The sequence below is a fragment of the Scyliorhinus torazame genome, chromosome 17 (genome assembly GCF_047496885.1).
Source record: "Scyliorhinus torazame isolate Kashiwa2021f chromosome 17, sScyTor2.1, whole genome shotgun sequence".
NCBI classification, from domain to species: Eukaryota; Metazoa; Chordata; class Chondrichthyes; order Carcharhiniformes; family Scyliorhinidae; genus Scyliorhinus; species Scyliorhinus torazame.
The window spans coordinates 13,568,065-13,594,444 of NC_092723.1; the positions used below are offsets into that span (position 1 = coordinate 13,568,065).

Here is a 26,380-nt window from a genome sequence, read left to right on the forward strand (position 1 = left end):
TCTGTCCTCCCCCACAACTGACATGTCCAGTTTATTGAGGAACTGTTTCATCCCCAAGTCCCCTGTTGGGGGCTCTGAGGTGCACAGCCCCCGGTAGAAGGCCTCAAAGTTTTGTTGACCTTTTCTGGGTCTGTTTCTAATGTTCCTCTGTTGTCTCTAATTTGTGCGATCTCTCTAGTGGTTGCCTGTTTTTTCAGCTGGTTTGCCAGCAGGCGACTGGCTTTGTCTCCGCGTTCGTATAGGGTTCCCCGTGCCTGGCAGAGTTGGTGCACTGCTTTCCTCGAGGAGAGCAGGTCAAAGTCCATTTGTAGATTTTCCCTCTCCGTCTGGAGATCGTCATAATATCCACGCATGCATATAATGAAGTGCAGACAGGCAGTGAATGACACACAGGATGCCCAGTGAACACACAGCACAGTGCAGCCAATCGCCAGACAAGACACCACCACTATAAAGCCAGAGGGCACTAGGTTTCCCGCTTTCTCTGGACCCAGCCACTGAGACAGTCAGAGTCCACGAGCTAGCACAGTGCAAACACCATGCGGTAGCTAATAAGTCTGGTCAGGCTAGTACAAGGTCTCCAGTCAGTTCAGTATAGTGTCGACCCACAGTTAAATATTATGTTTGTTCCATCGTTCAATAAAACCTTGTTGGATCTTCTACAATGTTAGAGGTATCTTTCTCGCATCACTGCATCAAGTGCAGTCCACACCGAACCGACCTGCCTAACACATCATGGTACTACGGAGTGATACTGAAAATTAACGGACCTACCTCGTGTGAATCAGCATTGACCAGCAAGCAGCCATCCGGTGAAATGGAAAACATCCAGCCTCCTCCGCAGCTCCGCATCTCCGGCAACCTCGACGTCAATTGGAAAATCTTCAAGCAAAAATTCCTCTTGTACATCAAGGCCTCTGACCTCAAAGCAGCTTCGGATGCCAGGAACTTCGTGCTATTTCTCTCCACCGCGGGGATCACGCCATCCACATCTACAACTCCCTCACGTTCGCTGACGGCGAAGACAAAACAAAATTCAAAACAGCCCTGCTGATGTTTGACAGCCACTGCGACATTGAGGTGAATGAGAGCTTTGAACAGTACATTTTCCAGCAGAGGCTTCAGGGTAAGGATGAACCTTTTCAGTCCTTCGTCACCCATCTCCGCATCCTAGCGCAGTCAGGTAACTGACTCGACGGCTAATTCCATGATCCGGGATCAGATCGTTTTCGGGGTCCACTCCGACTCCCTTCGGCAGCAGCTCCTGACAGTCACACAGTTGACCCTCTCTGTCGCTATCGAGACGTGCGTTGTCCATGAGCATGCCAAGAATCGTTACTCCCACATCAGGGCGGCAGAAACTGCGAAGCTGGCCTCCCACGAGGCGGAACGGGTGCAGGCCATTGCACAGATGCAGGGCCTGAGTATTGAAGAGAGTGGCCGTTTTGCGCGCTCTTCCCGGATCCCTGCGCATGCGCGCCACGACCGAGTGGACGACGAGGCCGACAACCCGACTGTGCAGGTGCGTACGTCGGCCGACCACACTGTGCATGCGCGATGGTGCACGGAATGCGCTGATGTCAGCGTCATGACGTGTCTGAATTGTGGCTCCGCCCACTTAAAGCGGCAATGTCCAACAAAAGGTCGCCAGTGCCTACAGTGTGGCAAGCTTGGCCACTACGCAGCCCTTTGCAGATCTGCTCCACCGCTCAGCAGCCAGCGATCCTAGCTGCGGTGCAGAAGTGTCCGCTCAATACAACAAGGCATGCCAGATTACGATCCCGACAGCTCAACAGACCCTGATGCTGAGTGCCTCAAGTCCCCATACCGGGTGGGCATCATAACCACACATGCGCTGCCTTCCATCACAACGGCGCAACACCTCTCGATCCTCAGTGTGAACCCCGACGACGAGTGGTGTGCTGTCCTCACAGTTAACAAGGCCCGCATCCGGTTCATAGACATAGACATAGAATTTACAGTGCAGAAGGAGGCCATTCGGCCCATCGAGTCTGCACCGGCTCTTTGAAAGAGCACCCTACCCAAGCCCACACCTCCACCCTATCCTCATAACCCAGTAACCCCACCCAACACTAAGGGCAATTTTGGACACTAAGGGCAATTTAACATGGCCAATCCACCTAACCTGCACATCTTTGGACTGTGGGAGGAAATCGGAGCACCCGGAGGAAACCCACGCACACACGGGGAGAACGTGCAGACTCCGCACAGACAGTGACCCAGGCCGGGAATCGAACCTGGGACCCTGGAGCTGTGAAGCAATTGTGCTAACCACTATGCTACTGTGCTGGACACCGGCGCATTGGCGAACCTCATCTCGAAATCCGACCTCGACACCATCTGCGCCAAACCAAGCATTCTTCCACCGGCCTGCCAGCTCCTTGACTACAATGGCAATGCCCTAGCAACCAGTGGCTCGTGTCAACTGGGAGTATCCAACAAGGCGATCAAGGCGACGCTGCGGTTTGAAATCGTCGGGCCTGACAGAGCGTCCCTGCTCGGTGCTCGAGCCTGCAAGCTCCTGAACCTTGTTCAACGCGTCCACACCATGTCATCATCACCGGCGACGGCCTCGCCCGATGGAAACTTGCAAACTGACATAGATGACATTATCACGCAGTACCACAGCATGTTCGACGGAAAGGGCACGCTCCCATACCGATATAAAATGCTGCTCAAGCCGAACGCCACCCCTGTAATTCATGCACCTCGCCGGGTGCCGGTACCCCTCAAGGATTGTCTGAAGAAGCAATTACAGGACCTCCAAGACCAGGGCATCATATCAAAGGTTACCGAGCGCACAGACTGGGTCAGCTCCATGGTCTGCGTCAAGAAGCCATCAGGGGAGCTTCGCATTTGCATTGACCCAAAGGATCTAAACCGCAACATTATGAGGGAGCATTAACAGATACCAAAATGAGAAGAGTTGACCAGTGAGATGGCTCATACCAAATTCTTCACTAAGCTTGACGCCTCCAAGGGTTTTTGGCAAATACAGCTGGACGCGTCCAGTCGCAAGCTGTGCACGTTCAACACCCCGTTCGGTCGCTACTGCTACAACCGGATGCCTTTTGGCATCATATCTGCCTCCGAGGTATTTCATCGCATCATGGAACCGATGATGGAGGGCATCGAGGGGGTGCGAGTGTACGTTGACGATGACATTATCTGGTCCACAACGCCCCAGGAACACTCGCTCGCCTCAAGAAGGTATTCCAAAGAATCCATGAATATGGTCTTCAGCTCAACAGGGCCAAGTGCTCACTTGGTCAATCGGAGATCAAATTCATCGGTGACCACATCTCGCAGCTGGGCATACGGCCAGATGCCGACAAGGTCTCGGTGATCAACGCCATGAAGACCCCAGAGGACAAAAAGGTGGTCCTCCGCTTTCTCGGAATGGTCAACTTCCTCGGGAAATTCATTCCCAATATGGCATCCGTGGTGGCCCTCCGCCATTTTGTCAAAAAGTCGATGGAATTCCAGTGGCTGCCCAAGCATGAAGATGAATGGCACGAGCTGAAAGCAAAGCTCACGACAGCCCCGGTCCGAGCGTTCTTCGACCCAACCACCAAGGAAACCAAGATATCAACTGATGCAAGCCAGGACGGCATTGGTGCGGTGCTCCTTCAGCGGGATGACTCCGCGTCCTGAGCTCCAGTGGCGTATGCCTCCAGGGCTATGACGCCCACTGAGCAACGGTACGCTCAGATTGAGAAGGAATGTCTGGGCCTCCTAACAGGGATATGATTATGGCCTGCCGCAATTCACGGTAGAGACGGACCACAGGCCTCTAGTCCACATAATCCAAAAGGATTTAAACGACATGACACCTCGGTTACAGCGTATTCTTCTGAAGCTACGCTGCAACGACTTCGAACTGGTCTACATGCCAGGTAAAGAGCTAATCGTTGCAGATGTCCTGTCCAGGTCCATTACCACACCGCATGAACAAAATTACACTGACCCTATGACTCGACTCAAAGAGAGTTATGAGCAGAAGACGAACACGCTCTTCGCCAGACACGCACTCGCAACGCGTACTCAACTACCTGGTGAGTCAATCGAGGACTTCTGGAGGGCCCTGATCCCACTAGTTCGGGACTGTGACTGCCAGGACGTTACAGCTAAGGAGCACTCAGATCTCATTATGAGGGACGCTTTTGTAACTGGGATTGGGTCTGATGTTATCAGGCAGCGGCTCCCAGAAGGGGCCACGCGCGACCTCGCAGAGACTAAAACACGAGCGTTTTCCATGACGGTCGCCCTGTGCAATGTACAGTCCTACACCCCCAACCGTGCGGCCCACTCCTCCTACGCGTCATGGGCCCCACAGGCAGCCGCCCCAGCGGGGGCGCTACCCACCCAGTACGCCTGCGCTACGCGCCAGCCAGTGATCTCCGGGGGGCCCCGATGCTATTTTTGCGGCAACAAAGACACCCCCACCAACGCTGCCTGGCCCGTGCTGCCCTTTGTAAGGCCTGCGGGAAGAAGGGCCACTACGCAGCGGTGTTCCAGGCCCAGGAGCAGACGGTACAGCACCCAGGATAAGGCCTTCATCAGGTCCGAGGTCCAGCGATAGCTGCGGGAGGGAGTCATCGAGGCCAGCAACAGCCCCTGGAGAGCTCAAGTGGTAGTGGTTAAGTCTGGGGAGAAACACCGAATGGTCGTGGACTACAGCCAGACCATCAACAGGTACACGCAGCTCGACGCGTACCCCCTCCCATGCATATCTGACATGGTTAACCAGATTGCACAGTACCGGGCATTCTCAACGGTGGACCTGAAATCCGCTGACCACCAGCTCCCCATTCGTAAATCGGACCGGCCATACACCGCCTTCGAGGCAGACGGCCGGCTATATCACTTCCTTAGGGTCCCCTTCGGCGTCACCAATAGGGTTTCGGTCGTCCAAAGGGAGATGGACCGAATGGTCGACCGGTACGGCTTGTGGGCCATGTTTCCGTACCTAGACAATGTGACGATCTGCGGCCATGATCAGCAGGACCACGACGCCAACCTCGCTAAGCTTTTCCGCACCGCCACTCTCCTCAACCTCACGTACAACAAGGAGAAGTGTGTGTTCTGTACAAACCGCTTAGCCATCCTCGGCTACGTGCTCCAGAACGGAGTTCTGGGACCCGATCCCGACCCCATTCGCCCCCTCATGGAGCATCCCCTCCCCCACTGCCCCAAGGCCCTCAAACGCTGCCTGGGGTTCTTCTCGTATTATGCTCAGTGGGTCCCAAACTATGCGGACAAGGCCTGCCCACTCACACAGTCCACTCATTTCCCCCTGACGGCAGAGGCCCAACAGGCTTTCGCCCGGATCGGAGCTGATATTGCCAAAGCTGGAATGCACGCTGTAGACAAAACACTTCCTTTCCAAGAAGAAAGCGACGCATCGGACGTCGCCCTTGCCGCCACCCTCAACCAGGCAGGCAGGCCCGTGGCATTCCTTTCCCGCACCCTCCATGCCTCCGAAATTCGGCACTCATCCGTCGAAAAGGAGGCCTAGGCTATCATTGAGGCTGTGCGACATTGGAGGCATTACCTGGCCGGCAGGAGATTCACTCTCCTCACTAACCAACGGTCGGTAGCCTTCATGTTCAACAACACGCAGTGGGGCAAGATCAAAAATAACAAAATCTTGCGGTGGAGAATCGAGCTCTCCACCTATAACTACAAGATTAAGTATCGCCCTGGCAAACTCAACGAGCCCCCAGACGCCCTATCCTGAGGTACATGTGCCAGCGCACAGGTAGACCGACTCCGGACCCTGCATGACAGCCTTTGTCACCCAGGGGTCACTCGGTTGCACCACTTCATTAAGGCACGAAATTTGCCCTACTCCGTCGAGGAAGTAAGGATGATCACCAAGGACTGCTAGGTCTGCGCGGAGTGCAAACCGCACTTCTACCGGCCAGACCGCGCGCACCTGGTGAAGGCCTCCCGCCCCTTTGAACGCCTCAGCGTGGATTTCAAAGGCCCCCTCCCCTCCTCCGACCGACACAAGCATTTCCTCAGTGTGATCGATGAATACTCCTGTTTTCCCTTCGCCATCCCATGCCCCGACATGACGTCTGCCACCGTCATTAAAGCCCTTAATTCCATCTTCACTCTGTTCGGCTTCCCCGCCTACATCCACAGTGACAGGGGATCCTCATTCATGAGTGATGAGCTACGCCAGTTCCTGCTCAGCAGGGGTATCGCCTCCAGCAGAACGACGAGCTACAACCCCCGGGGAAACGGACAGGTAGAAAGGGAGAATGGGACGGTATGGAGGGCCGTCCAGCTGGCCCTACGGTCCAGAAATCTCCCGGCCTCCCGCTGGCAAGAGGTCCTCCCTGACGCACTACATTCCATTCGCTCATTACTTTGCACTGCTACAAACAGTACACCACATGAACTTCTTTTTGCCTTCCCCAGGAAGTCCACATCCGGGGTATCACTCCCAACTTGGCTCACAGCTCCGAGAACCGTGCTTCTCCGTAAACATGTGCGGCTCCTCAAGGCGGACCCGTTGGTGGAAAGGGTGCACCTGCTCCACGCAAACCCACAGTACGCCTACGCGGCGTTCCCCGACGGCCGCCAGGATACCGTCTCCCTCAGGAACCTGGCACCAGCAGGTTCCGCCCTCACACCACCCCCGTCGCCCCCGGCGCCACCCTCCCCTCCCCTGCCGCCCCCATCACCCGCCCTAGGACCGTCCGTCCTCCCTCTGCCCACCCCCGTTGATGAAGAGGATTTCGGCACGCTCCCGGAGTCAACTTCGACCACGACAGCACCAACATCGCCGGCTCCACTTCGTCGATCCCAGAGGACGATCAAGGCGCCGGACCGGCTGAACCTCTGACCGGCCCATCGGATGACCAGAGACATTTTTTCTTCACTGTTCTGTAAGTATTAAAGATTGCGAATTGTATATAGTTATCCACCACCCACGCCGGACTCAATTTTAACAGGAGGTGAATGTGGTAAACCACTGTGTTCCTATATTAAGGTAGATATCCTATTATGTACGGTAGAACCTGCACTACAGGTTCACCTGGGCCCCTGCATGCTAGCTCCGCCCAGGAGCCGGGTTATAAATATGCGTGGCCTCCAGCTAGCAGCCATTTCGTCAGCTGCTGTAGGAGGCCACACTTCAGATACTAATAAAGCCTCAGTTTGAATTCAACTTCGTCTCCAGCCAAATTGATTGTGCCTCATTAACCATACTTACCTGGTGGACGCGCCCCTGTATTCCGGGGTTTCCCTTTGTTAGGGGGCCATCCAAGATGGCCGCTGTCAGCGCTCTCTCCATGTGATGGGTCCCTGTGCTCCGGGGTTTCTCTTTGTCCAGGGTGCACCCAACATGGCCGCCAACTGTGCTTTCTTTTCCTCCCGCCCTCGTTGGCTCGTCGCCGTGCTGTCGTTCCTTGCTCGGGGCCACTTATCGCTTCCCCTATTGTCGCTGTTCCAGCCCGCACTCCACGACAAACCTCTCTGCCATGGCAGGGGCTGTAAAGATGTGTTCCTTGCCTTGGTATGTGACCCAGAGCTTTGCTGGGTGCAGCATATCAAAGTGTATGTGGTTCGTGTACAGGGCTGCTTTTACCCTATTAAATTCTGCCCGGTTCTTGGCCAGGTCAGCCCCAATGTCCTGGTATATCCTTATTCTATGTCCTTCCCAGCTACAGTTCATGGACTGCCTGGCCCAGTGCAGGATTCTTTCTAACTGCTGGTACCGGTGCAGTTTGGCTATTACTGCCCTTGGTTGCTCCCCGGCATAGGCTTTTGGGCGCAGCGACTGGTGTGCCCTGTCCATTTCTGGTGGGTTGGGGAAAGTTTCCCTTCCCACCAGGTTGCCCAGCATCTCTGTCACATAGACTGTGGGGTCCCTGCCCTCGATCCCCTCCAGTAGGCCCACAATCCGCAGGTTTTGCCTTCTTGAGTGGTTCTCCTGATCCTCAACTTTACCCTTCAGACTGCCCTGCATCGTGACCAACCTCGCCACTTTTTTCTGTACCGCCACGATCCATTCGCTCTGGTCGGTTGCAGCCATTTCCATGTCCTTGATGGTCTCCTCCTTGGCTTCCAACCTCTTCCCCTCTGCTCAGGGCGAGTTGTATTTGGGCCAGAGTCACGGCCACCACGTCGTTCACTGCGGCCTGAATGTCCGCTTTTATCTCAGCCTTCACCTCCTGCTAGTTTTCCTTAGTGCCTCGCTGAAGGATGCCTTCCATCTGCCACCCGGTGTGAGAGGGGTTTGTTCTCAGCTGCCCTTGCCCTTCCTGCTCTGGTGAAACTTGCGCTCCGCCACCTCGTGCGCTGGCTGGCTCGTCCAAATGTTGCCGTTCCTGGTCCCTTCCACTCCTGGTCTCTGTTCGGCCCCAAGTTTGGCATTTTCCAGGCATCTTTTCTCATCTTCCCCCTTTCTTCCTTCCTGTCTTTCTCAGGTTGGAGAATGAGTTACATAGAACATAGAACAGTACAGCACAGAGCAGGCCCTTCGGCCCTCGATGTTGTGCCGAGCATTGTCCAAAACCAAGATCAAACTACCCCACTCCCTGTCATTCTGGTGTGCTCCATGTGCCTATCCAATAACCGCTTGAAAGTCCCTAAAGTGTCCGGCTCCACTATCACAGCAGGCAGTCCATTCCACACCCTAACCACTCTCTGAGTAAAGAACCTACCTCGGGCATCCCTCCTATATCGCCCACCCTGAATCTTATAGTTATGCTTCCTTGTAACAGCTACATCCACCCGAGGAAATAGTTTTTGAACGTCCACTCTATCTATCCCCTTCATTATCTTATAAACCTTAATCTTAAGTTGTCTCTCATCCTCCTCCGCTCCAAATAGAAAAGCCCTAGCTCCCTCAACCTTTCCTCATAAGACCTATCCTGCAAACAAGGCAGTATCCTGGTAAATCTCCTTTGCACCCTTTCCAATGCTTCCACATCCTTCCTATAATGAGGTGACCAGAACTGCACACAATACTCCAAATGTGGTCTCACCAGGGTCATGTACAGTTACAGCATAGCCCGCGGCTCTTAAACTCAAGCCCCCTGTTAATAAATGCTAACACACTATAAGCCTTCTTCACGGCTCTATCCACTTGAGTGGCAACCTTCAGAGATCTGTGGACATGAACCCCAAGATCTCTCTGTTCCTCCACATTCCTCAGAACCCTGCCGTTGACCCTGTAATCCGCATTCAAATTTTTTCTACCAAAATGAATCACCTCGCACTTGTCAGGGTTAAACTCCATCTGCCATTTTTCGGCCCAACTCTGCATCCCATCAATGTCTCTTTGCAGCTGCGTTGTTTGGCGGGCTTTCGTCGAACATTTGCTAGTTTACGGGTCCACGGAGGAGAGCCGCCTGACGTGCGACTGCTCAGCATCTCGTCATCACCGAAGGTTCAGCTGCCATTGTCTCCTTGTTGACTCTGCCATTCAATTGAACCTCTGATTCCTAGCCCCCTCTTTAACCCAACCTGTTACCCTATTTCCATATAGTTTAATCTCTCTGATACGCAAGTGCTGTTTTACCTCCATTCCCCTGTTGGCTTATTTCTCCAATATCAAATTTATGTATCGTCCCCTCTATTACCTCTTCTCTAACTATTATTCTATCTGTCTGATATCTTTGATCCCTGCTACTTCATCTCCCTGTCATTCAACGTCTCCATAGCAACATCTTCCTAGTTGTTGAGACCCTTCCTCTCTGGTGTCCCATCTCCGGCCATCTTTCCCCACCATTTCACCCTTCTCCACCTCTCAGCCCCAAGCCCCCACCCCCATCTTTCTTACTTTTCTCTTTATCTCACTTCACCTCACCTCATAGCCTATTCATTCATTTTGTAACGCAGTCACTGTTATTTCGGAGACAAATGCAGCATCCGACCTTCTCTCAGTAGTGTCCGACAGATTGCAACAGGCGGAATTATCATATTCAGGAGCTAACAGCAATCAGAGAGCGAGAGAGACAGTGAGAGCGAGTGAGAGACAGTGAGAGCGAGTGAGAGACAGAGAGAGAGGCAGACAGATAGAGAGATAGAGACTCAGAGAGAGACAGAGGCACAAAGAGAGGCACACAGCCAAAGAAAGAAAGAGTCAGAGAGACGGGTAAAAGAGAAGGAGAGACAGAGAGATATAGAGACACACAGAGAGGCAGAGAGAGACCGTTGTAGCCTAAATGGGGTTGGAAGCCATCATGGAATGTTCTAAAATTATGGAGATAAGCGTTCACCTGGAATGTTCTTCCTTAATCTATGACAGTAAGAAGTCTTACAGCACCAGGTTAAAGTCCAACAGGTTTGTTTCAAACACTAGCTTTCAGAGCACTGCTCCTTCCTCAGCAGTGCTCCGAAAGCTAGTGTTTGAAACAAACCTGTTGGACTTTAACCTGGTGTTGTAAGACTTCTTACTGTGCTCACCCCAGTCCAACGCCGGCATCTCCACATCTTAATCTATGACGGTTGCTGTGGTCTCCTGTATGACTGCACCACTGATGATTTCACACCTCTGAACATTCTTTTTGGGAATCAACTATAATAACCTCAGATACTTTGAAAAACCTTGATAGGGTTTAGTATTCGATGCCTTTAAATAGGCAACCGCCATTTAACCTCCTTTTGACGCTTTTTAAGTATCTTCCTCGTTGTCCAAGGGTTGCTTCATCATGTCTTACGCCCCGATTTCAGAATGGGGTGAAGCGAGGAGGTAGGCCCCAATAGCTGCCTCAGCCGGGATCAAGGCCATATTGTGGATGCTGTTCTGCACCACACCCTAGCCAACTGAGTTTTAAAATGTTTTTTTCCCAATTACGGGACAGTTTAATGTGGCCAACCCACATCCCCTGCACATCTTTGGGTTGCGGGGGTGAGTCGCACGCAGACACTGGGAGAATGCGCCTTGAGGCAACACTGCCAACCACTGCGACACCGTGCTGTCCTCCAGCCAACTGAGTTAACCAAATTCTGTCCCTTGAAGCTATGTTCTGGTTAGTTGATTCCCCCTTTTTAAACACTGGGCCTCGCCTGGTCGCGCGTCAGCTCAGCCAAGTTAACAGGGCATTTTCTCGGAGCTGTCAGTTGGTATCGCACCTGCCTCTGAATTAGAAGATTATGGGATCAAGTGCCAATCCCGAACAGGAACACTAAAATCAAACCTGACAATGAAGTGTAATACTGAGGGAGTGCTACACTTCCAAAGGTGTTACCCTTCAGGTGGGCGGTTAAACCCCGGTCCCACTGTTTTCTGATGCAGATGTGTGGAAGAGACCCCATGACAGTATTTTGAGCTGGGAAGGTCAAACATGTATCGCTTAATCAACATTATAAAAAGATGGGGCTGGATTCTCCGTTTGGGAGACTAAGTCCCCATGCTGACATGAAAACTGGCGCAAAACGGCTATTGATTTCCTGCTCCAGGGCGGAGGGGGGCTAGCAGGGAGGCAGCGTAGAGCTCCCAGCTGTAGCTGTCGATACAGCCCTGAGCATTTCCTGGTCCGCGGCCGCATATGCACACGGCGGCGTCCTGCAGCGGCCGCGCCGTGCTTCATGGTGGACTCAGCCCACGGACTCAGGCCGCGAAAATAGTACCCTTCTTCGGCCGCTCGCCCGCCCTGGACCCCCCGCCCACAGAGCTCCCAGCCCCGAATGAAGCCCCCCTGCCCGCGGATCGGCCCTCCTCCGACTGGTGGTGCCGGACTGAGTCCGCAGCCGCCACGCTAACTTCACGACGGGTGAGACCATGAGAGTCCCTCGCCGTCGCAAACTCGGCCGGTCGGGGACAGAGCGGGCCTCAGGCAATGGATACATCGCGAAAGCCGTGGATACTTCGCGGAGCATCGCGAAAGCGGCGCCGCCCCTGATTTCGGCATCATCGGGGATTCTCCGCCCCCTCGCCGAACGCAATTTCGGCGTCGGGGTCCGGAGAATCCAGCCAGCCCAGAGTATCTGATCATTAACGCATTGCTGTGTGTGGGATCTTGCTGTGTTCAGAGTGGGTTTCCTACATCACAACAGCGACCATGCTGCAAAACCAACTTAATTGGCTGTCATACACTTTGGGATGTTTGGTCATTGGGAACAGTGCTATGTACATGCAAGTCTCTGCTGTGGGTCCTCCAAGTTAGATGGACCTGGAAAGGATCCAGATCCCTTTCCTGTCAATTCAAGCTCCCTGTCTCACTCACTTATCATCTACACTATAGGTTATATGTTGCAGATATCTACAGATTATATATTGGATGTACCCACCTGTTGTAATAAACAGAAAAGACGTCGTCATTGAGGACATGCTGATCCAGGATTCGTTCAAACACCGGTTTAATGTTGTCGATGGAAATAGTTCGGAATCCCATCCCCAGGACCCCGTCGAACTTGGCAAAGATGAAAGGATAAGCTGGTAAGGCAGTGGCTTCAGCAAAAACCTGGATGACCGGGATATTGGCCACCTATTGGAATCAAGATCTAGCTTTGTAAATCACATCTCACAAACTTGGATCAATCACGCAGCTTCCAGACAGTGCTGGGAGGGGGGGGTATGGGCGGTCCCAGGGGAACAGGGTGGTCTGACTGGGCGAGGGGGGGGGTTGGGTTGTAGACTTGGTGAATTAATTACAGGTGTATCATGGTGTTCAAATGACCACTATTTGAAAGGTGCAAGATTCTTACGGGGGCTTGACGGGGCAGATGCTGAGGGGGGGGGGGGGGGTTCCTCTCATAGGGGAATCTAGAAAGTTTCAAAGGACGGAGTCTCCTATTTAGGGCAGGGATGAGGAGGAATTTCTTCTCTCAGTGGGTCAATAATGTTCGGAATCCTCTTTCTCAGTGAGCAGTGGAGGCTGGGTCTTGGAATATGTTCAAGATTGTGTTAGGCAGGTTTTGGATCGACAAGGGAGCCAAAAGTTATGGGGAGGGGGTGGAGTGGGGAGCGGAGAACTGTTAGAAAAGTGCTGAAGCCACAACTAGACCAATCATGATCTTATTGAATGGCGGAGCAGGGTCAAAGGACAGAATAGCCTCCTCCTGCTCCTATTTCTTAAGTACTTATGCACTTATTTGCCTGTTAAAGGAGCAGTCCTTCTCCTTAAAGGCAGAGCCCCCATCACATCAATTGACCCATATGGTACAGTAAGAAGCCCCGATCTTGCTGAATGCATGGGAACAGTAAATGGTGCCCAGTAAATAAAGTTTGTGCTGATGCGTGGACGGGATTCATCACCAAGTTCTCACCATTACAATGTCTTGACTGAGGACTCCCTTCACATTGCCAGATCCATATTGAATAGCAAATCCTTGTCCATTGGCCTCATATGTCCTTGAGGTAGAGGAGTCGTACCTGTTATGGGAATCTGCAAAGAGCCAAAACAAGGTGCAAGCTATTTAATTTCAGGCAATTTAATCATTTGTTGAGCATCTGATAGATCTGAATCAAATCTTGGTGCATAGCCCCATCCAGTGGCGACATCTGTGTTAAACCTAAATTCAATTTTTTTTACATTTTGTTGGATTCTATTCCTTGCCACATCCTTAATTTTGTAACTTCTCTTTCTTTTTCCCTTGCTGTTAACCGTTTTATATTTTGCTCATGTTTTTTCCAGTCATGAAAATGTTTCTCTGATCTAAATCTTGAAAATGTTCTCACATTTTCTTATTGATTGTTTCATTTCATTTCTGCACAGCTCCCGATAGAATCTGCAGCAGCTTCGCGATCTGCTTACCACCTCAAAGTTCTTGCGAGGGGGCGAGGGGGGGGGGGGGGGGGGGGGATTGACGACGGTGTCAGTTTAACAGGCGTGTCAGGGGTTTGTTGGAGACTGAGGTCAGTGATGGGTTTACACAAATCTGACCAGATATGGGGGAAAGAAGTGGCTTGGGATCCCGTTAATAATAATAATAATAATAATCTTTATTAGTGTCACAAGTAGGCTCACATTAACATTGCAATGAGGTTACTGTGAAAAGCCCCTAGTCGCCACACTCCGGCGCCTGTTCGGGTACACAGAGGGAGAATTCAGAATGTCCAATTCACCCAACAGCACGTCTTTCGGGACTCGTGGGAGGAAACCGGAGCACCCGGAGGAAACCCACGCAGACACGGGGAGAGCGTGCAGACTCCGCACAGACAGTGACCCAGCGGGGAATCAAACCTGGGAGCCTGGTGCTGTGAAGCCACAGTGCTAACCACTGTGCTACAGTGCCGCCCATAATGGAGGAATGCTCACTGAGTTGTGATGATGCGCGAACCTTAGATTAATCGAGAGGACACTTACAACAAGCAGTGTAGATCGGTGAGCAGTTAGCCGATGGTATCCAGAGGTTGGCTGACCCGGTGTCGAAGATGACTTTGAAGTTCTGTGGAGGTGTCCCGATACTGATCTCCCCAAAATATTGGGTCTGAAAAGGACAACACGACAGCGACAGGGACTCAGGACATCTCAAAGGGCAGAGTTTCGAAATGCTGCCACTGTAGAAAAGGTCGCAGACAGTTTTCCACAGAGCAAGGCCCCACAAACAGCAATGTTAACCTGTTTCTTCTGATGCTGGTCAAGGAATAACCTACAGCCTCTACCATCTATCATAGAATTTACAGTGCAGAAGGAGGCCATTCGGCCCATCGAGTCTGCACCGGCTCTTGGAAAGCGCACCCTACCCAAGGTCCACACCTCCACCCTATCCCCATAATCCAGTAGCCCCACCCAACACTAAGGGCAATTTTGAACACTAAGGGCAATTTAGCATGGCCAATCCACCTAACCCGCACATCTATGGACTGTGGGAGGAAACCGGAGCACCCGGAGGAAACCCACGCAGACACGGGGAGAACATGCAGACTCTGCACAGACAGTGACCCAAGCTGGGAATTGAACCTGGGACCCTAGCACTGTGAAGCAACGATGCTAACTACTGTGCTACCGTTGCAATGCTACCGTCGCAGAGCCGCAGTGCTGCTTTTCAAATACTAATAATCTTGTTTTACCTTATACTTTGTTTCCAATTATTGACCTTTTAAGTTAGGAACGCATTAAAACAATTAGGTTCCAAAAATGGATGGTGAGAAAAATTGGGTTTGATCATTTCAAGGTTGGGAGCACAGATCTGTGAGCCACAGGTTACAGACTTAGGAGCAAAGTTTAATCAAGAGGGCTGCGCACTTACATCCAGGTAGTTGGTCAGGATTGTTGGTGCTGTTCCATTGCCCACGTTGGTCCCAAATTCTTTATGAACCTCCCGAGAGACATCCGTCAGTTTCACCCCAAGCTGCCGTAGTGATTGGCGAATGGATGGCATTTTATAGAGAGGGATCCTTTGGAGACAGGAATGTTTCAGAATGATTGCAGAGCAACAGCATGCACCTCTGCTAAATGTCAGCGAACAAAAAGAGGCCATTCCGCCCATCAGATGCAGCGCTCCCCCAGACCACGTAGGAACCAACCAATCACCAGGAACAATTTGCATTTATATATTGTTCATAAGAATGTGCTTTGTTGATAAATTAAACAAATCAAATAAAGAAATCAAGGCAGGAGAACAAGGTAGCAATAAGGAAAATGATGATCAGAGTGTGGCTGGAAGGGACAGAGTGTACAAACCTCAGGGTTCACCAACAGATAAGGCTATAGGTTACAATTAAGACAGAACTAAAGGCTTTGTATCTGAATGTTGCGATCCAAGTTGATGCTATAACTGGGTGGGAAGGTCCCAGAATATAACGCTGGCTCTAAAGGCCATGGGCGGGATTCTCCGACCCCCCGACGGGTCAGAGTATCGCCGGGGGGGGGGGCGTGAATCCCGCCCCCGCCGGCTGCAGAATTCTCCGCCGCCGGGGATTTGGCAGCGCCCCCCCCCCCGCCGATTCTCCAGCCCGCGATGGGCCGGGTGGCCGCCCGTTTTAGGCCGGTCCCGCCGGCGTAAATTAGAGTAGGTACTTACCGGAGGGACCTGGCTGCGCTGGCGGCCTCCGGGGTCCTCGGGGGGGGGGGGGATCTGGCCCCAGGAGGTGGCCCCACGATGGCCCGGCCCGCGATCGGGGCGCACCGATCCGCGGGCGGGCCTGTGCCGTGGGGGCACTCTATTGTTCCGTGTCGGCCGCTGTAACTGTTCGCGATGGCCAACATGGAGGTGAACCCCCACGCGCATGCGCTGGGATGACGGCAGCACACGCTGGCGCTCACGCGCATCCGCCAACTCACGTCGGCCAACGGAGGCCCTTCGGCGCGGTTGGCGTGGCGCCAAGCTCCTTCCCTGCCGGCCGGCGCAGCGCAAACCACTCCGGCGCCGGCCTAGCCCCTGAAGGTGCGGAGGATTCCGCACCTTCGGGACGGCCTGATGCCGGAGTGGTTCCCGCGACTCCTTCCCGCCGGAGTTGCCCGTCCCGCCAATTCCCGCAGAATCCCGCGCCATAACTTTTATTTCTTTATAAAATGTGGAGGAACAGAGTAACAAGACCGCTTATTAGTTATAATAACAAAAATAAAAACATTTATTAAATGTGGAAAAGTTGGATTATAACACAATACTCTTTTACTCCCCACTTAGCTTAACAAATACCCACAGTTTTAAAGATTAACATGGATTAAAAAGTACACCTTAAACGACAATAGTCTCATTAACACCAACAGTCCCTTTTAAGCACACAAGATGACTGTGGTTAAATGCAGACACTCAGTTCCAAACCCAAGTTAGTGTCTGTGGATTTTTCCTCAGAATCCCCCTAGATGATGATCACATGAGAGTTTCCAAACTCCACTCCCAAAATCACAGTTTAAAATCTCTCATAATACTACTTTCCCAAAGCGGTTTGCGTTCCAAAGTCCAGTCCAGGTTTTCCAAATGACTTGTTTAACCAATCTTCTGCAAATCCTGCCCAGGATTTGACACCACCCCCTCTTTTAGGTTTCCTTTGCCTTAATTGTTTTTACACCATCTCTGAGATCCAGCCACCGATTTCCGTAGTTATTTCAACTCGCCTTCCATAGGTTGTAGTAAAATCTCACAAATGTTTAAATCATTTCTGACATCTTTTTCGCATCTCAGCCTTTTCCTCGGCTAGACTTGTCTTTACTGAACAGTGCTTTGTTCTAATACTTTTAACCTCAGACTACTTGGAAACTTCTCTTCATTTCTCTTGTTTCCTTAACAAGCTGTTCTTCCGATCGCTGCACTTGTTCTCTTAATCATTACTCTATGGTATGGCTTTTCTTCTGGCAAAGCTGAGAGATGACCCCTCTCTAACCTTCGAAACCAGCTGCTTCCAGCCGAGGTGTGAGAGTTGCCTTCTCTTTCACTACCCATCTTCCACTGCAATCATATGAGCAAAGTTAAAACTTAAAATCCTCTCTACCTTACAAAGCCCCAGTTGCTAAGCAACGCCCACATGCTTGTGCATTTTATTTATTGTTCACACCGCAGCCCTCTCTAAGCACAATAGAAACACAATTGGAACTTAACCAATCCCCACACATACAAACACCTTTGTCCAGCATGAATCTAACTATAGGTTTTACCCCCCCCCCCCCCCAGGCACAGAAACATTAAATTAAACCCACTTAAAGCCATACCTCATTTCTAATGTTTACCAATAAAAATATAAATCCCTTAAAACTACCTTTGTTTTCCTAATAGCACATGACATTCAGAACAAAACAGATGAACTGACAGTGCAAATAGAAATAAATATGTACAATCTAACAGCCGCTACAGAGGCATAGCTTCAGGGTGGCAAAGTAACATTCATGCCACAGAAGTGCCAGGCAATGACCATCTCCTACAAGCTGGGATCTAACCATCGCCCCTTGGCATTCAATGGCTGAATCCCCACAATCAACACCCTGGGGATTACCATTGACCAGAAACTGAACTGGACTAGCCACATTAATACTGTGGCTACCTGAGAAGGTCAAAGGCGAGGAATCGCAATTTTGGCGTCGGCGACCTGAGAATCCCACCCTTAGAATTTGTGGCTCACTAAGGAAGTTAAGGATAGTATCAAATTGAAAGAAAAAGCACATCATTCCACAAAGGTGAGAGGCAGGTCAGAAGACTGGACAGAATATAATGAACAGCAAAGGATGACGAAAATATTAATAAAGAGGGAGAAATTAGACTACGAGAGGAAGTTGGCTGCAAATATAAAAAACAGATAGCAAGCGATTCTGCAGGGATTTAAAAAATAAAAGAGTAATTAAAGTGAGCATTGATCCTCTGGAGAGTGCATTGGGAGAATTAACAATGGAAAATAAGCAAATGGCAGATGAATTGAATAGATATTTTGCATCTGTCTTCACTCGAGGGAATGTAAATAACATTCTAGAAATAATTGTGAATCGGGAGGTGAAAGGGAGGGAGGAACTCAATACGATTACACCAGGGAAAGGGGACTGTGAAAATAATTAGAACTAAAAGCTGCCATGTCCAGTTGGACTTCATTCCAGCATCTTAAAAGAAGTGGCTGCTGAGATAGTCGATGGTTTAAATTTTCCAAAATTCCCTCGATCCCAGAAAGGTCCCATCAGATTGGAAAATAGTGAGCGTGACTCCTCTATTCATGAAAGGGCAGAGACAGAAAACAGGAAACTATAAGCCAGTTAGTTTAACTTCCATCATAGGGGAATTGCCGGAATCTATTATGAAGCAGGTTATAGCGGGAAACTTAGAAAACCTCAATGCAATCAGGCAGAGTCAACACGGTTTTGTGAAAGGGACATCATATTTGACTAATTTATTGGAGTTTTTTGAGGATGTAACAAGCAGTGTGGATAAAGGGGAATTAAAACAGAAAATGCTAGAAAAACTCATGCTGGCAGCATCTGTGGAGGGGCGAATTAGAGTTTAATGTTTCAAGTCCAATATGACTCTTCTTCAGGGCTAAAGAGAGGGAAAAATGTGATGGACTTTATACTTTTTAATAGGGGGTGGAGCAAAGTGCAAGGTCAGGGATAGGTGGGAGATCAGGAGAGACTTGACAAAGACATCGTGGACACAAGACAAAGGAAGTATTAATGGTAGTATTAAAGACTAAAGAAGGTGCTGATTGTGGCATAAAGGTAAGATGTGAGCATGTGTGTGGTAGTATGTATTAGGGGTCATGTGGGACTGGAAGCCCTAATGTCATTGGCTGACAGATCCCGGGTCCTGGTTGGCCGTTGCCCTCTAGCTCCGCCCTGAAGGCAGAGTATAAGAAGCCGGAGTCCTCCCCCGCAGGCCAGTCTACTACCGAGCTGCGGGGGAACAGACACGCTTAATAAAGCCTCATCGACTTCACTCTATTCGTCTCTCGGAGTCTTTGTGCGCTACAATGTGTTGATAGCAGCACAAGGAGTAGCGCTCTGTGAATGAAAAACTTAAAAACAATGAGAGTGGGCAGCACAGTAGCACAAGTGACTAGCGATGTGGCTTCACAGCGCCAGGGTCTCAGGTTTGATTCCCCGCTGGGCTGAGTCTGCACGTTCTCCCTGTGTCTGCGTGGGTTTCCTCCGGGTGCTCCGGTTTCCTCCCACAGTCCAAAGACGTGCAGGTTAGGTGGATTGGCCATGCTAAATTGCACTTAGTGTCCAAAACGGTTAGGAGGGGTTATTGGGTTACGGGGATAGGGTGGAAGTGAGGGCTTAAGTGGGTCGGTGCGGACTCGATGGGCCGAATGGCCTCCTCCTGCACTGTATGTTCTATGTTTTATGACCCCCATGAGGGAGGGGGAGGGGCGTTGGGACAAAAAATTGGATTAAGAAAGGAGATCAAGGCGGAGGAGAGAGTTCATGGTCTGAAGTTGCTGAACTCAATGTTAAGTCCAGATGTTTCTGCAAAACGGTCACTCAGTCTGTGTTTAGTCTCCCCAGTGTAGAGGAGGCCGCATTGGGGGCAGGGAAATCAGTAGACCCAATTGAAGGAGTTGCAAGTGAAACACTGCTTCAAATGAAAGGAGTGTTTGCTCCAAGGCCCCAAACACTGCGGGTGGGTGCCGTACCTGGATTCCCAGAAGGATTTTGACAGGGTGCCACATGAAAGATCACTGCACAAAATAAGAACTCAGGGTGTAGAGGGTAATACTTTAGCAGGGAGACAGGATTGGTCCGTTAACAGGAAACAAGAGAGTAGTGGTAAATGGTTCATTTTCAATTTGGCAACTTGCTGGGGCCTCAACTATTTACAATTCATATCAATGACTTGGATGAAAGTTGCTAAATTCGCTGAAGATACGAAGATAGGAAGGAAGAGAACGTAAGGGGCGGCCTGTGGCAGGCAGGAGTGGGACATTCAGAGAGAAGCCAAAAGTCGGATTCTCGCCAGCGGGAATGCAGTTCCGAATTCTCCCACCACCACTTTTTTGGTGGGCTGATAGCAGCACAGGTTTCCCGCTGATCTATGTCGGGGACGCTGTTTGCATGCATGGCCATACCTATGAATGCTCGTTAGAGACGCTGCTCGTCGGAATCATGTTGCCCCGCTCAATCTTGCGACCACGCCATTAGGAAATTAGATCGGTCTGAATCACGTAAGTGGTGTCCAGCTGGCAGGCCTCACTTCGCTTGTGACTTCAAGGTGAGTGCAACATTCAAAGTAGATGTGCCACAGCACTGGCCTGGGCTCTCAGTCATACCACTGAGACTCTTGACCGGTGGGGGTGTGGTGTTGGTCTGCTCACGGCTTTCCTCTGTACCCCAGGAGGGTGTGCCCTAGGGGGGCTCAGGCAGAGTTGCACTCGGAGAGAGAGAGAGAGACCAGCATTGCAACTGGAATGACAGAGGTTCGGGGGGCAGAGGTGGGGTTGGAGTGTGGACTCCTTATGCTCTGTGCGGATTCTATGGACATTTGAATACATTAGAAGCAGTTTGGAGAAGATTCACTCGACTAATACCTGGGATGGGGGTAGGTTATGTTATGAGGAATGGCTGGACAGTTGGCCCTGTATCTACTGGAGTTTAGAAGAATCAGAGGTGATCTTATCGAAACATTTAAGATGCTGATGGGACTTGAGAGGGTGAACGCTGAACGGATGTTTCACCTTGTGAGAGAGATGAGAATCAAGGGACACTTAAAAAAAATTTAAGATGGTGATGTGGAGAAATTCTTTCTCTCAGTGGGTGATCAGATCAACCATGACTTTATTGAACGATGGGGAATTCATCAGAGGGGTCAAATGGCGTCTCCTGCTCCTAATTCATGTATTCATTTGTTCACAATTCTTCTTTGAGTTTGTTTAAAATAACATTTGAGTTTCACTGTGAAATATTTCTTGGTGATGGAGGAGAGGGTGGTGAAATGTCTCCACGCCGGCGTGAACACGCTGGCGTTCTCCTCCAGACTTTCCTTAAATAAATATACAGCCAATGTCCTAGCTGCAAGGGGCTGGCCGGGCTCCGGAGTGCTTCACGCGGCTTTGGCTGCGGATATGTGTTCCGCACCTCCGGTTCCGAGTCCGCGCATGTACACGGCGGCTGAGCCGAACGCGATGGCGGACTCAGCCGGCGGACCTGGACCAACCAACAAGGTCCCACTGATCTGCCCCGCGCCGCTCCATCTAACCCGCCCGATGGCCGCCCCGGCCGCCCATAAGGCCACCTCCGATACTTGATCACCCCCCCACCCCCACCAGGGCAGCCGCCGCGCGAGAGTCCTGACCGGCCAGACGTGGTTAGAACCACGCCATCGGGAATTTGGCCAGTCGGGACCGGAGTATCGCTGGGAGGGCCTCTGGCAATGGCCCCCCCCCCAGCCACGCCACGTAAATTGCGTGCGAGCGATTCTCCTGTGCGGGAGCGGCGCCGGGAATGATTCTTGCATAAAAGTGGATTCTCTGCCCCCGCGCCAAACATGGGGCGAAATTCTCCTACCCGCCCCGCCACATTTCTGCCCCGACCGGCCGGCGGGAGTCTCCATAACACCGGCCGGTCAATGGGGTTTCCCATTGTGGGGCAGCCCCACGCCGTCGGGAAACCCCCGGGCGCCGGCAAAACGGAGACCCCCGCCGGCGGAGAATGACTCCCGTGATTCTGGCACGGGGCTGCGGAGAATCCAGCCCAGGGATCTTTGACTTCAGATGGATTTCTTCCAGTTAGATTCTATCTTCCATTTAGGCCTTCAGCTGGATGTTTTCATTCCCTTCAGCTTTTAATGGTCTTCACTATAGACTTGCAGACAGTAGGCAGCCAGTAGCCAAGAGAGAGAGAAAGGGAGAGAGAGAGAGGGGGCAAACACAACTTCTTACTTCGAAGGTCTCATGTCTTTTGCTGGCTTCCCTCCAAAAGACCCCACCTGGCAAGAACAAATCGTTGTCTGTGGCCAGGCAGAACACTGTCCCTGGCCAATCCATTGGCCGCCAGCCAACCAATTGAACCGAAGCCCTCCAATTTGCTCGGTGCAAGCAAGTCTAAGATTTCCCATCCCAAATACAAAACTTGACGAGTGCTCCAGCTGTCAAACATTAAGTTTTGTTTTTCCTCTGCTCAACTTAAAGGTATATCTCAATTAACAATTGCCGGGCCAAAAAAATAAATAAATAAATGGGAACAAATCAAGAAGAGGGAAGGACTCTAACAATTAGTGCTTCCAAGACTGAAATCAGTAGATTTTTGTTCGGTAATGATATCAATGAACATGGCGCATAGGTGAGTAAAAGGAGTTGAGGTCAAGGTCATACAGGGTCTAACTGAATGGTGATGCAGACTCAAGGGGTCAATTGGAATACTTATGTCCCTATGGAAAACAGGATCTAAAGCTGTTTTGGTGCTACCATCATCACTAACAACCCAGGAAACAGTGAGTGCCTTTGTGTGTCAGCATCAGCATGAAAAACAAAATATTTGCTTTTATAGAGGATCTAACCCAATGCCAGATCATCCCAAAATGCGACCAATGACATTCTTCTGAGATGTCGTCACTGTTGCAATGTAGCCCATTTGGACAAAGCAAGCTCCCACAAACAACACTGTGATAATGAGCAGCTAATTTGTGATATTTGTGGTGTTCTTTGTGTTGCTTATTTAGGATGGTTGGCGTAGTGTTCCACAAAGACCACAGTATAGCTTTTACTTATCAAAGCTATGATTTTATTGACACGACTAATCTGGGGTTTCAACACTTAGTCCTTTAGAATACTGATCAATAACATCTAACTACACTTATCTACTGCGAATCTCACTACTGGTGTAAACTATAATCTAACCTTCTGACACTAAATACTCTTCTGACCTTCACTAGCTGTCTCCTGCATGCACTCCTCCCCGAGGGTCTAGCATCACTGCTTTATATAGTAAGTGTCTGCAGCTCCCTCGAGTGGCTATTCACAGTACTACATTAACCCTTGTAATGCTGATAGTTATGATAATGCCACAATATTGATTGAAGGATTAATGTTAGTCGGGATAATTCCCCTTTCTCCTCTTCGAAACCGTGCTGTGGAATCGCTTGCATACAGCCCAGAGGGTGGACGGAGCTTTGTCATCCAAGAGGTGGCAGTTCTATCAATGCAGCACTTTCTCTGTACTGCACCGGAGTGTTCGTCTAGCGTTTGTGCTCATGTCCCTGAGTTGAGATTTTAACCCGCAACATCTGAAGAAGGGGAGAGCGCAGCCACTGCTGAAAGAACACCGATAGCGCCCTTCAAATGGATTCCTAAGCTTACCTTTCAGCCAAAGCCACCCATCCTGTTTTGCTCCTTCTCCCATGTCCCGCTCTCCAATCCCCTGCCTGTTTTTAATTTGCGAAATGCCTCAAGGTATTATTTTTGATGTTGTGCGGATGTGAATGATTCCAGTTGTACATAAAACCCCCGTTGGCCCCAGCCCTCTTGAGACTGAGGCAGCCTCTCCTTTCGGCTGGCGGTCACCTCACTGTACCCGAAACAGCCACAAGAGGGCACTAAACCACCCGAGCCTCACCGGAGCGGAGGTAGCGACTCCTGGGCATTACTGTCACGTTGGTTGAAATGTCAAGAAGACTTTCTCACAGAACTCGAATTTTAAGCTTCTCCCAAATATTCAACCGGGTGGCGCATTCCCTTGGGTTACCTGACCCCGCCACGACCTCAAGTTGGCAGTGAAACGCTGCAGTGCTAAAATTAAGCGACCGTGTAATCTGGGCTGCTGAGAATTATTCATTTCCACTGAGCTCAATCGTAAACATTCACAGATCGCAAACCGTCGCAAATGTTGTACGGCCGGGTCTTTTTAAAAAAAGAAGTTGTTTCTTTTTACACCCTCCCTCATTCCCTCGGGAAGACTGGAAGCCCGCCCCCGTGGATGAGCAGGAAACTCACAGAGCACGGAGCTGGGAAGGAGCAAGCCGGCATTGAAACTCGGAGGGGAGAGGAGACAGCAGGGCGGAGAGCGACGGCTACCACAGGCAGGGGGGGGGGGTCTGTGGGCACAGCCGGGGGTGGGGCTGGGGGGCAGGGAGGGGGTGGGAGACAGATATAAGACAGATGTCAGAGGTAGGTTCTTTACTCAGAGAGTAGTAAGGGCGTGGAATGCCCTGCCTGCAGCAGTAGTGGACTCGCCAACATTAAGGACATTCAAATGGTTATTGGATAGACATATGGACGATAAGGGAATAGTGTAGATGGGCTTGAGAGTGGTTTCACAGGTCGGCGCAACATCGAGGGCCGAAGGGCCTGTACTGCTCTGCAATGTTCTATGTTCTATGTTCTAGAGAAGGAGTTGGGCGGGGGGACCGGGATTTGGAGGGCAGGTGGGGAGAAAGGAAGAGGCCTGAGGAACCCACTTGATCTTTAAAGCTTCAGTCCCATGTGTCGGGGGGGGGGGGGGCTGCCGATTTCAGCACCCACCCACCCACCTAGAGCAATATGGGGGTCAGGTTAGGTAAGATGGCGCACTTGAAGTGCCCCACCCGCACTCCGCTCAAAACATGTCCAGCGTGAGGCGGCGTGCCTTTGGCCGGCGGCACGATTGTCTGCTCCCACCGCTGTCAATGGGAATTCGCATTGCAGCCACTCCATGGCACTTAGAAACCCGCAGGTGGGGGTGCACTGCCCGCAGGATAGTCGGGCAATTCCGGCCACGGACCGACAACTCTTCATTGCTCAGCAGCGCCACACCCAGGCTCACCTTAGATCAGCATGGTCCAAGGCATGGACCACTGATGACAGGTGGGGAGGAGTGTCTGTGTGAGTGTGTGTGTGTGTGTGGTGATGGGGGGGGGGTTGGTCGTGAGATGGGCATCGTGCGGGTGGGGTAGGAGGGTCAACAGCAATGGTAGAGGGTGATTCTCAACAGGCCCCCCCCTTCCCAATGCCGGACCCCTTGGTCAGACACTAAGTGCTTGGCAAAGAGGTTCCTGCTGCCCAGCCAAGAAACTCACGAGAAAACACGGTACCATTTGCTTTCGGGGTTCTCCGGAAGCTTCGGAAAAGGTGCAAAGGAGATTTACCAGGATGTTGCCTGGAATGCAGAGTAGGTCTTATGAGGAAAGGTTGAGGGTGCCTGGCCTTTTCTCATTAGAACGGAGAAGGATGAGGGGAGACTTGATAGAGGTTTATAAGATGATCAGGGGAATAGATGGAGTCGACAGTCAGAGTCTTTTTCCCCGGGTCGAACAAACCATTACAAGGGGACATAAATTTAAGGTGAAAGGTGGAAGAGATAGGGGGGATGTCAGAGGTAGGTTCTACCCAGAGAGTAGTGGGGGCATGGAATGCACTGCCTGTGGAAGTAGTTGAGTCGGAAACATTATGGGCCTCCAAGCGGCTGTTGGATAGGTACATGGATTATCGTAGAATGATGGGGTATAGATTAATTTGTTCTTAATCTAGGACAAAAGTTCGGCACAACATCGTGGGCCGAAGGGCCTGTTCTGTGCTGTATTTTTCTATCTTCTATTTTCTATGTCTGCCATTGATTGAAACCCTCAGCCCTTAACCCTAACCCTAACCCGGAATCCTAACCCTAACCCGAACCCTAACCTGAACCCTAACTCTAACCCTAGCCTTAACCCTAACCCTAGCCTTAACCCTAACCCAAACCTTAACCCTAACCCTATCCCTAACCCTAACCTTAACCCTAACCCTAACCCTAAGGGTCTCAGCCAGTGATGGACTGTGCACAAACCTTCCCACCACAGACTTAATCAGGGCTAGAAGACGGTGTGGTGGCCATCCACTATCCACCTGCCCAATTAAATGTTTCTCTGCAACCTAAATGTGCCACCTTGGAGGATATTAAATTCTGGCCTTTCAGTACAAACGCAGGGAGGCTACACTAAATCTTTCCATCACTCTGGTTAGGCCCCAGCTAGAGAATTACGTTCAATTCTCGTCACCGCGCTCCGTAAGCAAGTGACCATCCTTGAGAGGCTGCAGTAGAGCTTGACCAGAATGATTCCAGGGAGAGGGATTTTAGTAACAAGTTTA

General features: G+C 51.0%; 1 protein-coding gene across 2 annotated transcripts in view; it reads right to left on the reverse strand.

Moving 5' to 3' along the window:
- The window catches only part of ren (renin), a 77,352-nt gene that overhangs the window by 37,164 nt on the left and 13,808 nt on the right, over positions 1 to 26,380 (reverse strand). For both annotated transcript variants that reach the window (XM_072480052.1, XM_072480053.1), the window contains exons 2-5: positions 15,178 to 15,325; positions 14,292 to 14,415; positions 13,252 to 13,370; positions 12,274 to 12,470 (exon numbers count right to left, since the gene is read on the reverse strand). In XM_072480052.1, the coding sequence (XP_072336153.1) occupies positions 12,274 to 12,470; positions 13,252 to 13,370; positions 14,292 to 14,415; positions 15,178 to 15,325 (588 nt within the window). The remainder of the gene's footprint in view (positions 1 to 12,273; positions 12,471 to 13,251; positions 13,371 to 14,291; positions 14,416 to 15,177; positions 15,326 to 26,380) is intronic.